At 35.8% G+C, this 15,254-nt stretch overlaps 1 protein-coding gene across 2 annotated transcripts in view; it reads left to right on the forward strand.

The window, feature by feature from the left end:
* Positions 1-15,254, forward strand: part of NCAM2 (neural cell adhesion molecule 2) — a 496,037-nt gene that overhangs the window by 404,405 nt on the left and 76,378 nt on the right. For both annotated transcript variants that reach the window (XM_044379816.3, XM_057306777.1), the window contains exon 12: positions 11,711-11,884. In XM_044379816.3, the coding sequence (XP_044235751.2) occupies positions 11,711-11,884 (174 nt within the window). The remainder of the gene's footprint in view (positions 1-11,710; positions 11,885-15,254) is intronic.

Below are 15,254 nucleotides of genomic sequence, written 5' to 3' on the forward strand. Positions count from 1 at the left end.
TAGGGTGATAATCTTTATTTCTAGCTAGAAAACATATTTTCTTTTTTGATTTAAATACCTGTCTTGGAACAAATTAAAAATATAGAACACATAAAGGTAAATCAAATTACAACCATATAGTGAACAATTATCATTCCTTCCTTACAGTTCTCTGCTTCCAATAGATCATGCTCTGACAAGGCAGTCTATCTATATATGTATATGTGTATTTTTTGAAGTTCTCAAAAGATTTTTAATCTAACTTTTAAACATTATCAGATAGTTCATTGATAATTTTAACTTCATTTCATCTTTGTCATATTTCACTTTTTTTTTTTAAAGACTTTATTTATTTATTTGACAGAGAGAGAGACAGCCAGAGAGACAGGGAACACAAGCAGGGGGAGTGGGAGAGGAAGAAGCAGGCTCCCAGCAGAGGAGCCTGATGTGGGGCTCGATCCCATAACGCCAGGATCATGCCCTGAGCTGAAGGCAGACACTTAACGACTGAGCCACCCAGGCGCCCCTGTCATATTTCACTCTTAACTGTAATCCTTTTCATATTAAATCTGAATATGATGAGCTCCCATTTGCCTCATTAGTTGGTAGGCTTTTCTGATAAAGTCACCTTCTCCTGGGCACTTTCAGGGAAGGGACTCTGCTGTAAGCTGTCAGGCAACACATCTCACATTGGGAATGGGTGCTTCTATCCCAAAGGGGGTCTCAGTGCTCCACCCGAGCCATTCCAAGATCCACCTGATCAGAATTGTGGGAAGACTAAGTGAGAAAATGAATCCAAAGCACCCACGCAGGGCACGTACTCAATAAATATTAGCTAGCTACTGATGTGGCCAAGTTGTAGTTCATATTGACCACTTTTCTTTGGGTAAAAGTCAGTTTGTTAAATGTCTCTTTAGATATAATACATAAGTTTAGGGGGGAAAATACACAGATCTGAACATTGTAGACCAATGCATAGTAAAACTTGATTGTGTGATAATGACCTCACTTATACTGGACACTATATTTCTATTAAAGGATACAAAATTTCATTCAATTTTGCCAGTTTTTTTTTTTCCTTCTAGTCCTGTATCTTTTTCACACAAACTGCTCTAAAGTAGTTCTCCCATGCTGTGCTTCACAATTGATTTTTATTTTAACCTCAGTCAGGACCCTGTACTTACCCCTATTAAATCTCATCTTGTCCACTTGGACTCATCTTTTTAACCTGCGGAGACCCTGTCAAATCCAATGTTTTAGCCCTCTTTCCAGGATTGACTTAATTCAAAAATATCATGAAGTGTGGTCATCTGTATTTTCACCTAAGTCATGGAGAAGTCTATCAAGTCATTTTTGAGAATAGAAACCTGTTTACAGGCTAACCTGGATCAATTGAACAGAATTCTGTGTTTATGGAATTATACTCAATCTGTGTGCCCTTATATCTGAATCATATTTTATCCAGACCTTTGTTACATAAAATTTGAAAGCAGGTGAACGTTGGTTCATTTGGGAACAAACTTCCTTCAATTGAATATAAAGCCAGGTTTCTCTTACATGATCAGTTTTATTATCTAGCCTGGAAAAGTCTACACCTTGCTCTTTTTCCCAAAACTATGAGGCAAACTTTTGTGTGTCTTCAGAAACCATGTATGGCATCAGCTTGATTTTGTAATTCCCCTGCTCCTCGGTGGGGGAGAGGGGGAATTAGGATAGCTAGATATTATTTTCAAGGAGGCCCCACTTGCATCAATTTTTAATCATTTGGTAGTTCGCTTACTCAACATGTATATAATGAGTTTCTAGTAAGTACCAGGCACTGTTTTAGACTTTGGGAATCAGGAGATGAGTAATATATGACCCCTGATCTTTACATTGAAGTTAGAGTACAAAAGAAAAAGGGTTGCAGAAGAAATGTAAGTGGAATGCTTGGGAACACAAAATGGAATTTGGTTTGGAATTCTTGGGGAGGGTTTCAGACAGGTGTCAACTTCTGAATTCAGTCTGGAAGACTGAGTAGAAACAGCTCCCTTGAAAAGAAAGGGAGAAATGGCAAGAATCAAGGATACCACCTGTGAAATAGCATGGACTTGTACAATAACGGAAGACTAGTGGCCATATTGTGTGAGAGGATCAGTGGTGGTGATGAGAACAGGTTAGTAGTGAGGTGGTCACATTATGCATGTCCTTAAAAACATTTTGCACATTTACATTCTTCTACATCATGTATCATGTATCATGCATCATGTACAAAGCAGAATGATCTTTTTATGTTGGTAACATTGTAGAGACTGATCTCAGCATGGCATAGGGTATGGGCCAATTGTCAATTTTCGTGTTTCTCTAAATAATCTAAAATTTGTAAGTGTAAACTCAAAAATCTTAACATCTTAAAGTAATGTCTACTGTTCCAGAAAGGGAGATTATAATAGAATGTATATATTCTTTATATGTATGTCTATGTATGTGGGTGTATATGTGTGTGTCTGTGTGTATAACAGGCAGATGGATTGCTTTTTTTTTTGTTCTGGTGGGTGTCAGTGTAAAAAAAAAAAAAGCAAGTAAGCTTTTATTTCTGTAGTGGAAAATAATTCTTATCTTTAAAAAAAATCATCCTGACCTTATATATTCTTCTGGCCACTACATCATTTCTCTGCCCCCACTCTTCCTTCATAAATAAACTTCACAAAAGAATTGATTATATTTGATGTACCTAATTACTTTCCTCTCATTCTGTCACAAACTCTTCCAGTTGGGTTTTTACTGTTACTGCTCTATAAAACCCATTATTAAGGTATCCATTGAGCTTCTTCCTGCTCAACCTAGTGGCTCATTCTCAGTCCTCATACTTCCTGATCTAGTGGCAGACTATTACCCAATTAATCACTTTTTCTCCTTGAATCACCTCTCTAGCCTCCAACTTAGCTAGCATGTCACCATACTTTTCTGGTTTTCCTTCTTCCTCATTGGGCTCTCCTTGATATCTTTTGCTTGATCTCTCCTTGATATCGTTATAAATCTCTGACCTGTTAAAAATCAGTGTACCTCAATTTTTGGATCTCTTTTTAGTTTATATAAACTCATATCCTTGATATGCTAAATTCTTATGGATTTAAATACCACCTGTATTCCACTTGTAACTCCAATATATATCTTCGGCTTGGATCTTTTCCCTGAATGCTATACTTTTATATCCAACTGCTTAATTCCCTCTCCCCTTAGATGTTCTATAGGCAGTGCAAATGTCCAGATGTCCAGATATCCAAAGCCAATCTCCTATATTCATCCCTACCTATCTTCCTTTGGCATTCTTTCCATCTCAATAAATGGCAACTGTCACTTTTCAGTCATCCTTGAATCTACTTATTTACTCAGGCCCAACTCCTTGATGAGTCTTGTTGATTCTACTAGCAAGGTGCTTCAAGAGTCTCATTGGTTTCATGAAGTCAAATTCTGTATTCTGGTTGTTTTTATTTGTTTGTTTGGTTGGTCTGCTTTGCTCTTAATGTAGATTGTTCCATAAATTTCTAAACTGGTCTTCCTGCTTTGGCCTGTGCTCCCTAGAGTATAGTTTAAATTAAAAACAAACAATTTTTTTTTAAAAAGAGGACTTATTTTTTTAAAAAATGAACAATAAACATGATTCTCTTCTGCTTAAAGCATTTTGGTGGTTTAACATTTTGTTCAGGGATGAAGCCATAGTGATTATAAAAGCCTATGAGGCTTCACAGTGTTTCTTCCTCCCCTGCCCTCCTTGGCTTCTCTGACTTTTGTCTCCTATCCCCCCACCTTGTCATGCTCCACTGCACAGATCACCCCCCTTCTTTAAAAACCCAAGGCATAGCTTATCTTTGTACTTACTATTTTCTCTTCCTAGCATTTCTATCAGTCTTGTGTTTTTTTTTTTTTTTTCCTTTAGGCCCTTAGTTAAATATCACCTTTTATAGCAAAGATATTCTTGTTCACCCAATTTCTTTTTTTTTCTTTTTTTAATTTTATTTAAATTCAATTAATTAACATATAGTGTATTGTTAGTTTCAGAGGTAGAGTTTAGTGATTTATCAGTTGCATGTAACACCCAGTGCTCATTACATCAAGTGCCCTCCTTAATGCCCATCATCCAGTTTACCCTATCCCCCCACCTCCCCTCCAGCACCCTCAGTTTGTTTCCTATAGCTAAGAGTCTCCCTCTCTGATTTTTGTCTTATTTTATTTTTAAAACTACAACACTTCAACTTCCATCCCTATTCTCCCATAACCATCTCCCTTGCCTGCTCAATTTTTGACCACAGTATTCACAATAAATTATATATATATATATACACACAAATAATTATATATATATATATATATATATATATATATATATATATATAATTACTTTTATGTAATTACAATGTAACCACCATAAGAATAGGGATTGCTGTCTCACTTCTATCCCCAACATAGAAAAGTGCCTGGGGGCACCTGGGTGGCTCAGTCCTGAAGCCTTTGCCTTCAGCTCACGGTGTGATCCTGGAGTTCTGGGATCGAGCCCCACATCGGGCTCCTCCGCTGGGAGCCTGCTTCTTCCTCTCCCACTCCCCCCGCTTGTGTTCCCTCTCTTGCTGGCTGTCTCTCTCTCTGTCAAATGAATAAATAAAATCTTTTAAAAATAAAAGAAAAGTGCCTGGCTTCAGCGCTTGTGTGGCTCATTGGTTAAACGTCTGCCTTCGGCTCGGGTCATGATCCCAGAGTCCCGGGATTGAGTCCCACATCGGGCTCCCTGCTCAGTGGGGAGTCTGCTTCTCCCTCTGCCCTTCACCCTGCTTGTGCGCTCTCTCTCTCTCTCTCTCTCTCAAGTGAATAGATAAAATCTTAAAAAAAGAGAGAAAGAAAGAAAACTGCTTGGCTTGTAGTAAGTTTAGGTGAATTATTGAATGTATAAAAGATTTAGTATGTTTTATTTAATTTATTTATTACTCATAATTGAAATGTCCTATTAATAATGGGATATGGGGAGTCCATGACTTGAGAGAAGGGTCAACACTTGAGTGTTCTAGAGGGAAATAATTTCCACTTATACCTCAGGAGTAAATGAGCACTTCAATGGAGACTATTAGAGGTAAAAATGATCTAATTAAGGAGAGATCCCTGGGTTACCTCAGGTTAATCGTTGGACTTAAAAATATAGGAACAAATAAAATGAAAAACAATTATTCAGAGAGTTAATATCACCACTTTTATGAAGAAAATTTTAAAGTTGTGTGAGCAAGTGTTGTGAAAGATCAATCGAATAATTCTTTGGATTTGACAATTGGAGAAAACCAGATAGGTAGTGAAATAAGAAATTCATAAGATTTTAGATGTGTTGCAAATTTGCTATTCTGTTAGATTAAGTTTACAATTGAAATAGGAAAAATATGTACAAAATCTTATTGGAAGTAAGGTGGCCACTCAGAGCAGAAGCAGATGGAACCCATCTCAGCATAGTCCCCACGGTGCATGCAATTGCTAGTGAGGCTGCATGTTACATGGTCTTGCTGACTCCAGGAAGGTCAATCCTTTAGGTGACAATTCCCTTAATATTAGATGGAGACTGACAAAGAAACCAAGCAGAAAAGGACTTAATATTGAGAGTTGGGTGGTTATAAAATCATTGAAAAGGCAGAGGAAAGGAAAGACAAGAGAGTCACCAGTTCAGGCTTCAGATCACAAATTAGCAAAGTGCAGTCCAGAGGTCAAGTCTGCAGTTGTTAACCAGAGGTCGGGAAACCCTACTGCCGAGCTGCCCCTCTGCTGACTTGACAGCCACCCCGCACCAGAAATTGTGTGAATAGGCTGTGGAGTAGGGAGGGAGTCCAGCTTCTGGCTTCATTCACATCTGTAGGTCCTCTTGTTCAGATGCACCTCTTCAGAAAAGTGGGAGTGGTGTTCCCTCCCCCTCAGTATTCTCAACCACTTACTCGAGCACCTCACCCTGAGCGCCTTCATTGCACTTAAAACCATACCAGCAAGTAAGTCTGGGAAATTGAAGATTTTAGCCTTCCATTTTTTATGATAAAGGGGAGTAGCTTAGATGATAGAAATGGATGTGATGTGTCAACAGAAATTGTGTGAGATATTTCTGTTACCTAGATTTGAAGCACCATTCTGGCCAAATACTCACTTGAGTACTTCCACTTAAGGGAAAGTTGACAAATATCAAACTCTTCCAATGGATCTAAGTTTAGCCATACCACATCCTCATCTGTGCGGAGAAAGCTGAGTCAGTAACTCTGAACCATACCTTCGTCGCCAGCTTCCCAGCATTTGAGAAAACCAAATTCCCAGAAGTAAAGATGTTAAGGCAGAAATTAGGAACAGCCTGTTGAAATAGCATGACAGGGAAGCAAAAGAAGAGTTTATGGCATGAGAAGAGAGTAGGACTGAAGAAAGTGTGTCATGTGAGAGATCTTTATAATTCATGGTAATAAGACACAAGAAAGACTAAAAATACAAAAGACTAAAAATACAAAAGGGAAGAGAAGAGCTCTCTGGTGATGAGAAAAGTTAAAGAAATTAACATTCAGAGATGTAGGGTTTGACCTTCAAAAAAAGAGGAAGGCAGCCTTCCATTTTAGGTTCATCCAGAAGTGATAGGATACAATTTGAATGAACTTGCTTGATGACTTCTATTTTCACTCTTGATATTGAGATCTATTGATATTTGCTCAGAATTGTGGGTACAGTTGAGGAAGAGTGTGAAGAGCTAAAACACATACACAGAACTAATCTTTGTTGTTGCTATTGTCTTCAACACATTATATCTCAGCTTATCCTGAAGCCTGAGGAAATACTGTTTTGTAATTCCATGATTCATCTCACTTTAAAAATATTTCTAAAACATTTACTCATCCACGATCTCCTATGCACTCACATTATATTCATGAGCTCCCTTCCTTTTCTTCCGCATGTGTATCTTTGGACATGTACTTTCAGAATTTTGCTTTATAACGTGTATCTTTACTTTGGGATGCTTTTTTTTGTTGTTGTTGTTGTTGTTGTTAGAGAAATATATTTGATGTATTATTTTGAATCTGTTTTCAAACCTCTCTGTACATATCTGATTGCCATGCTCTTTTTTTAAAAATAAGGCTCCATGTACCTTTGACTCCACTTACTAGTTCCTCTTTATTTTTTTAAAGATTTTATTTATTTATTTATTTATTTATTTATTTATTTATTTGAGAGAGAGAGCAGGGGAAGGAGCAGAGGGAGAGGGAGAAGCAGACTCCCCACTGAGCATGGAGCCCAGGACCCCAAGATCATGACATGAGCTGAAACCAAGAATTGAACGCCCAATGGACTGAGCCACCCAGGAGTCCCATAGTTCCTCTTTATTTTAATTCCATTATTTTATTTTATCAGAATTAAAGTAAGAGAAGCAACTTTTTCCTTTTTTTCCTTTTTTTTTTTTTTAACTTTCACAAGATAAAATAATCACCCAGGCAGAATTTTTGGAAGTTTTCACTTTTATACTTTGATCAAGCTGTGGCTTTAAGCATAATATGTATAAATGTCAAAATGTTTATCAACATTATTTATACACTGACAGCCTTTTTAAAGGAAGGATAAGCGAAAATAGTATTTGTGAATTTCCAGCAATTTATATCCAACAACTTATCCTCACAACAGCAACTTTAGTGTTGACATTGTTACCCTTATTTTTTATAAGGAAACTAATAGACAATGCATTTAGTTTGCCCAGGGTCATACAGCAATTCCTACAACAATCTGCTAAAAGTTGGTTTTGTCCTGCTCCCAGATCATGGCACCAATTCTTTGCTATCATACACCGTCCACATCTCTAAGCTGAACCTCAATGTTGTATCTCTTACCTTCCATTTAACTAAAATATTACACTCAGGGTCAACTAAATTACTTTATGTTGTTGAATTTACTTTGTTCCTTGACTAAAAAAAAATTCTACACAGGTATTTATGTTCTCTGAAGCCAAATTGATGGTATTTTGTGATCCAAAAGATGTTGGGTTAGGCATAAATTATTAAGACACTTGGATTTTTTACTCCCAGAATATGATGTTCATTCTTAAGATACTATGCAGGGTGATGTATTGGATAAAAATAATTTTGCAAGTCTGTAAATGTGTCATAAATAAATAATACCGCAGTTTAAAAAAATAAAATAAAATATTGACATTGTGGATATGCAGTAATACAATAGAAGGGGGATGGTTATCAGGGAAGGATAACAAAATGACAGTGACTCACATTTGATAAGTATCTCTCAGGTTCTATTTTGTGCACTGCATTACTTGATCCTTATAGCAACCTTAGCAGTGGGTATTATTCTAATTTCCACTTTAGAAAGAAAAATACTGAAGAAAAGACAAAGGATTTGTCCAAGATTGCAGTTGAAAAAAGTAGCAAGGCCAGACTTTGGATCCATGGATTCTGATGATATATAGCCAGGCTCTTCTTCTAACTCTATTCTGGTTCTAGTAGAGGTGAAAAGGAAGAATCAAGAAGGGAACACATGTTTGTACAGTTGTTCTATTCATCTAGCGATGGGTGGCATTCATTAATTATTGAGATGGAAGGTGCTAGGAAGTAGTTTAGAAAAATATGCTAACAATGGGAGCTTTGTGTATGGAATTCAATATCCGCAAGCCCCATTGGAAACATAGGGCTGTGTTTGATAGTCTTCTACAATATGATCCTCTGTTTCCATAGACCCAGTGAGGTTAGATAATTCAGGATATTGAAAGCCAGACTGAAAAGTCTAAGCTTGCTATAAAGAGGAGGAAGCCTCTGAATACCCTACTCAAGGGAAGTGACGTGATTAGAGTGGTGCTTTAGAAAGATTGATTTTGCATTTACACACTATATGAATTGAAATTTGGTGGAATGTCCAATAGGAAAGGAAGCCAAGAGCCACTAATGGCATTGCACGTAGAGGTAGATAAGATTTGGGCTTAATGGTGGAAACAGGAAGGAAGTGTAGAACACAAGAATTATGATGTGGGAATGATGAAAATAACTTCGTGACTTATTGTGATGTATATAAGAGATAGACTTGAGAATGAAGGTGATTACACAACAATTGAGAGTGGAGGGATGAATTAGGGATATTGGTTCTAGGCATTTTAGACCCCATTCACTTGAATAGGTTCTGTACCTTTGTATACTGTTTTTAATTACTGAAATGTTTAATTCATCATCTATTTCCTGGGAACTGAGTATAGTCCAGTCACTTTTCTCAGTGATATATATATAATATATATATATATGGAATAATTTGGTAGTCAGTAACTGGTCAAACATATAAAATCAGAATATAAAAGGAAAAAAATATTTAGGAAAATATGAGAGCTGCAGGTCATAAGCATACTTCCCTTTTAGTTAGGTAACAGAAAGAAGAGGCCAACAAAATACAAATACAAATGAAAAACCAGGGTAAGAGTCAGCCCGTCTGAAAATAGACTATCTGTCTAGAAAAAGATGCTCGCTGGCTCAAGTTTTGGTAATGGTACCTTTGTGCTAAGACAAAAAAAACCTCCTATTTCTCTGTAGTTGTATCATGTCAAGGGCACAGCTTAGCTAATGGTGCGTAATTCTGTGGTCAGAGTAAGAATCAAGGACCATGACCATTCTGAGTATGTGGTCAAAGGTGGAGCCCAAGATGTATCACATGTCTCCCCCACTCAGTACTTAGCATCTTTCCTTTTTAAATGTATCTTTAAACTGAAGATTGTAATGCTGTGATGTTCAATTTAGATCTGGCTGACATTAGAGAGTCACGGGCATGGGATGAAGAATTGGTAGTCCTATTATAAACAATCAGAGCATGGGTGTATGTTGTTTTGTTTTTGTTTTCTGCAAACTTTAGGTCAAACCTACAGATGAAAAGAATTTACCGTCATAATCTGGGGATTAAAGAAATGTGAAACTATGATAATGTTTATGTATGGCAACTTTCATAGATTTTTTAGGTCATTTAAAATTTTTATTTCCAGATGAGATTTTAATAGCAATATGACATTGGTATGCATCAGTATTCTGCACATTAATCTGCAGACCTTAGAGTTATTCCATAACACACCTAATAGGATATCCAAATAATTTACAGTTACTAATTAGAGCTGAAATGTACACTGTTGCATTTCTCTACAATATTCATATCCAAAAGGCCAGAAAACTGCCCTCCTGGCTCTTGCCCAGTACCATTTATAAGGCATATTTTTATGTGATCTATAGTGCTCTCTTTCAACTGTAACAAATGAGACTCACTTGACTTTTGACAGCCATTAGAGATTTTTATATGAATGTTTGATTATATCAGAATAGGAATTTGCAGATACTATGTTATTTTCAATCAAGTTTTTTTTTCTTTTTGTTTTTATAAAATTAATTTCAGGGATGATATATTTACTTATATATGTTTTTTAAAGATTTATTTATTTTAAAGAAAGAGAGATGGGGGGAGGGGCAGAGGGAGAGAGAGTCTTAAGCAGACTCTGAGCTGAGCGCAGAGCCTGACACAGGGCTCGATCTTATGACCCTGAGATCATGACCTGATCTGAGACCATGAATCATGTGCTTAACACACTGCACCACCCAGGCACCCCTTTACTTGTATATTTTTATAATATATATATTTTTTTAAGTAAATTATATGTAAATTTTCAACTTTATGATTATTTCAAATGTGACATTGAAAAGAAAGAGAGGGGCACCTGACTGACTCAAGTCACTAGAGTGTGTGACTCTTGATCTTGGGGTCATGAGTTCAAGCCCCATGTTGGGTGTAGAGATTACTTTTTAAAAACAGTGAGAGAAGAGGAAGGGAAACTGAGAGAATCTCTTCAATGTTTAATGTACCTCTAATTCTTCATGTTTCTGAAATAGAAGTTTCATTAATTTCCTTATGAGACTTTTTCTCTCTTATTTTCTCCTCTTGCTTCTTTAGCACTTTGGATAGCTGTTTATAAAGTTCTATATAGTGGAAAATAAAGCTTCACTCAGGATGCATTATTGAGCTTGAAATAATGCGAGTAATGGATTAGTACAAAAACACACACAAGACAGATTTTGTAATGTTTTCAAAATATAGGGATTACAACTTAAGTATTTCAAATAAAGCTTTATTTTAGTTAAGTAACACATAAGTGAAACAATAACAGGTAGTTTGCAGTTTTATTTAGTTTATAATGACATTTGCTCTAAACTTAACACTCTCCCCAAAATTATTAATATAATTTTAATGACTAAAAGAAAATAAATCTCACATCTTCACTGAAGATATTTATGTTAATAATTCAATAAAGTCTTTGTTTCTTCTTATATTTTTAATTGTACCTTCATTCTCCCTCCCTCCCTTCCTCCCTCCCTCTCTCTCTCTGTCACACACACACACAGACATACACACAGGAGCTTGTTTTCCTTGAATGCAAATAAAATCCCCATATTGTATAGAAAAGGCAGAAGTAAAATTATTGCTTCGATCAATGAGATTTGATAATGAATATTTTACTCTTTATTTCCTGTAGTTAAAGAAGATTGACTAATGTATACTTTCTTGCAACTTGAAGACTTCATTCAGCAGTTTATGCAAGCTCTCTAATTCAAATATATTAAGTGACATAGGGAGCAATTTTCCTTTATTCCTAATTGTCAGGACACCATTAAGTCTTAATAATGGCCATCCATATTACCTGGCTTATATTTCCTTTGTTTTTGCTTTTTCGTAGATGTGCCATCCAGTCCCTATGGAGTGAAGATTATAGAGCTGTCACAGACCACAGCCAAGGTTTCTTTCAACAAGCCGGACTCCCATGGAGGTGTGCCTATTCATCACTATCAAGTGGATGTCAAAGAAGTGGCATCAGAAACCTGGAAAATAGTACGCTCCCATGGAGTTCAAAGTGAGTCAGTGATTTCAAAGTATGTTGGTTAATTCAAGCTGACCTTCAGGGCTCTTGTGTGATTGGGTTTTTATTTTTCTTCAATGTGTACTTTTTTTTTTTTCTTTTAATAAAGTAGAGTTGGGAAGATATTTCCACTGCCATATTCTTCTTGAGAATAATTTTAATAGAAAGTGGGAAAGTTTTCGTTTTTAATAAATACAGAAGAGTTTAGCAAAATCACCAAAGTTCCATTTTAGGGGAGAAATTTTAGTATTTAGAATTTGGATGGTGGGAAGAAAAAAAAAAAAAAAAACTACTGACATGTCAGATTTAATGGCTGAATATTCTGAAATATGTTTTTCATTTCTTTGTAGGATTTCTTCTGTAAGTAGGTATAAAAGTCCTACTGTAAAATGTAGAAATCTTATATATGTACTTATGAAGCCATCTATAAAAATTATGTCTACTAAAATGTATTTCAAAATTGTGTTTTGAATACTCAAGTTGTTCCTACAAATTATGACATTTTGAGTAATAGATTAAGCTAATTCTAAGAAGTTAAAACAATTTATAGCACTTCTTTTCACATATAGAATTTCATCATTGTGAAAATGTGATTTGTTTTCCCATTAAAAGAAGAAGCTAACGTAGGAAATGGTAATAAATTACAAGAGGGGGACGCCATTGGTTGGGATATAGAACTACATTGCATAGTCCAAAAGGAGAGGAAGGAAAATAGTGAGGAAACTGTAGTTCCATAGTGTCCCACCTCTGCTAGCCCTGGCCCTGGCGTGATCCTAACATATATGGTGTAAGGGCTCTGTAAAAGACATGAGCTGTCCTATGAAGAAAAGCATGAGCCCTCCTGTGAAGAATTGTCCTAGTGGACAGCAGAGACAGAACAGATAAAATCATTCCAGTTTCCGTTTCTACTGAGAGTAAATATAGCTTTTTGATAGAAGTGCCAGAAATATTCATCAATCCATCATCAGTCATTTACTACACACTTCAAATAATACCCTCCAACATGTCAGCTCTTATCATTTCTTTTAATGATGAGAGGATTTGGATAGTTAATGTTCTTTGTGCAAATGCTATGTGGTTCAGGAGAGATGATAGTACCCCAAAAGAATAAGCAAGTGAATTCTGGAACTCTAGTAGAAGAAACCGTTATCCTAGATTCAGGAATAATATTTTTTAAGAGAGAGAAAACAAGAGACATGAAAGGTGAGAGACAGAAAGAAAAATGAATTATTTCTGACACTACAGAACACTCGAAGTGGGTGCTTGTGCACAACCCTGAAGAAAAGTAATGTTAAAGCTGACTATTCAAGAAATTAAACTTGGCAGAATAGTACTGCTACACCTCACCCCTCCACCCTGGTGAAGAGGATTAATAGATTCCCTCAAGACTTCTTACAAAGTTGCAACAACATGAAGGATTTATAACATCTGTGATCTGAAGAAGTTGTTCATGTTCAAAAACTTGATTTTGTTACTCCATGTATCCATCTCTCAGAAGCATATTTCTATGTTTATAAAACTGATATACAAGAAAGAACATTTGCTAATTTACAATGAGAAATCGCTGTCCCGGAAATTAGACATTCAGAATATATATAATAGGTACATTCTTTACCTGTGAGTATTTTATATTGGAAAGAAAACATGAGTCAGAAACCTGTTTGGTGAGTCTTGAATATCAGTCAAGGACGTTATGTGAATGAGATATCCAGTGCCTTCAGACTGGGCTAGCTTAAAGCTTGCTGGTGAGACCAGAATACTCAAAGTCCTGGTTTCTCTCCCTCTGCTTATAAGGACACTGATCCCATCATGGGGCTCCACGTTCATGACCTCACTAAGCCCAATTACTTCCCCAAGACCCACCTCTAAATACTATCATATTAGAGGTTTTGGTTTCATCAAGTTTGATGATCTGGAGCAGAGAGAAGCTTCAACAATAGTGAAAATCTTAAAAATTGTCTTTAACTTTATGATTGTCTGCACATATTCTGGAAAGGAGATCTGCAGCTCATTCATTTCTCAAAAAAATGTATCTTAAAATTGTTTTTTTAGTTTGACTTTGTTCTGAAATTATAGTTTAGCTGAGTATGCAATTCCAGCTTGATAATTACTTTCCTTTGGTAATCTAAAGAGAATATTTTACTCTCTTCTGTTTTCCCTTGTTATTTTAAAGCCTGCTGGAAGTTGTCCTTTCTTTGCAAATATTTTGACTTTTTTCTTAAGCTGGTTTTGTGATATCTAGTTTAATTTGATATCTTGAGGTTAATTACTTGTCCTAATATGGAGTTCTTTATTTGTTCTGTTTGAGGTTCATTGTATTCCTCAATCTGAAGATCCATGTCTTTCATCAGTTCTGGAAAATGTTATTATCATTACCTTCTTGAATATAAATATAATCTCTTCCCTCATTCTCTCTATTCATTTATTCTGATATCCAGGTTATATGCTACACTTATTTGAGAAGTTAGACTATCATATCTCTTTACCTTTATTTTACTGTGTTTCATTCCTTTACCATGTTATTTTTCAGTTCTGTCTACTAGTTCACTGATTCTTAATTTACTTATATCTGCCATTAAAACTTTCTATTAAAATTTTAATCATCATATTTTTAATGTATATGTTATATTAGTTCACTGTATGTTTCAGCAGTATCTCACTCATGGTGGCTCGTTTGGTAGTATATTTTATGATTTAAAATTGTGATCTCATATTTTGTTAATCCTATTTACTATAATCATGCAAGACCTTCTTCCACAGAAGATATTCTTTTGCTTCAGGTAGTTGCCCTGGAATATTCCAAAGGTGGAAGCACCTGAACACTCTAAATTTATTTCTTGATATGAGAGTTTCTGTACTATGAGAGCAGGTTTATAGTTACTAATTTTCAAGGAGTTTTTATCCAACCCTCTTTGCCAAATTGGGATTTGGTTCAAGGCCAAGCCAAACAAATTTTTTTCTAACCCTCCTTCTTACTTTCTTCAAAGAACTTTGAGATTCCTGGCTCCATGCAGGTGTCCAAGTCTCACATCTCCCTCTTTCTTCTTTCCCCAGTGAGGACATTCAAATCCAATCTTCTATATTACAGATCTGTGCAAAAGCTCTGAGCTGTCTGAGTACCAGTGAGATTTTCCACAAGACTGCAGTAATTGATAGAAAAACAATTATGTGGCTGCTCCTCTAGCTTCAGGTCTCCCCATCCACATCATTTTTTTCATATTTCAGAGTTTGCCTTCCTTTTCTATAAGATAGTATGTGCATTTAAAAAGACTTTTGAAAATGGTATGTATAATTGTTAGCATATTTAAAAGACCTGATTTTCTGGCTGCATAGGTGACTGTATTGTTGAAATTCTGAAGACATT

The sequence above is a fragment of the Ursus arctos genome, unplaced genomic scaffold (assembly GCF_023065955.2).
Source record: "Ursus arctos isolate Adak ecotype North America unplaced genomic scaffold, UrsArc2.0 scaffold_4, whole genome shotgun sequence".
Taxonomy (NCBI): Eukaryota; Metazoa; Chordata; class Mammalia; order Carnivora; family Ursidae; genus Ursus; species Ursus arctos.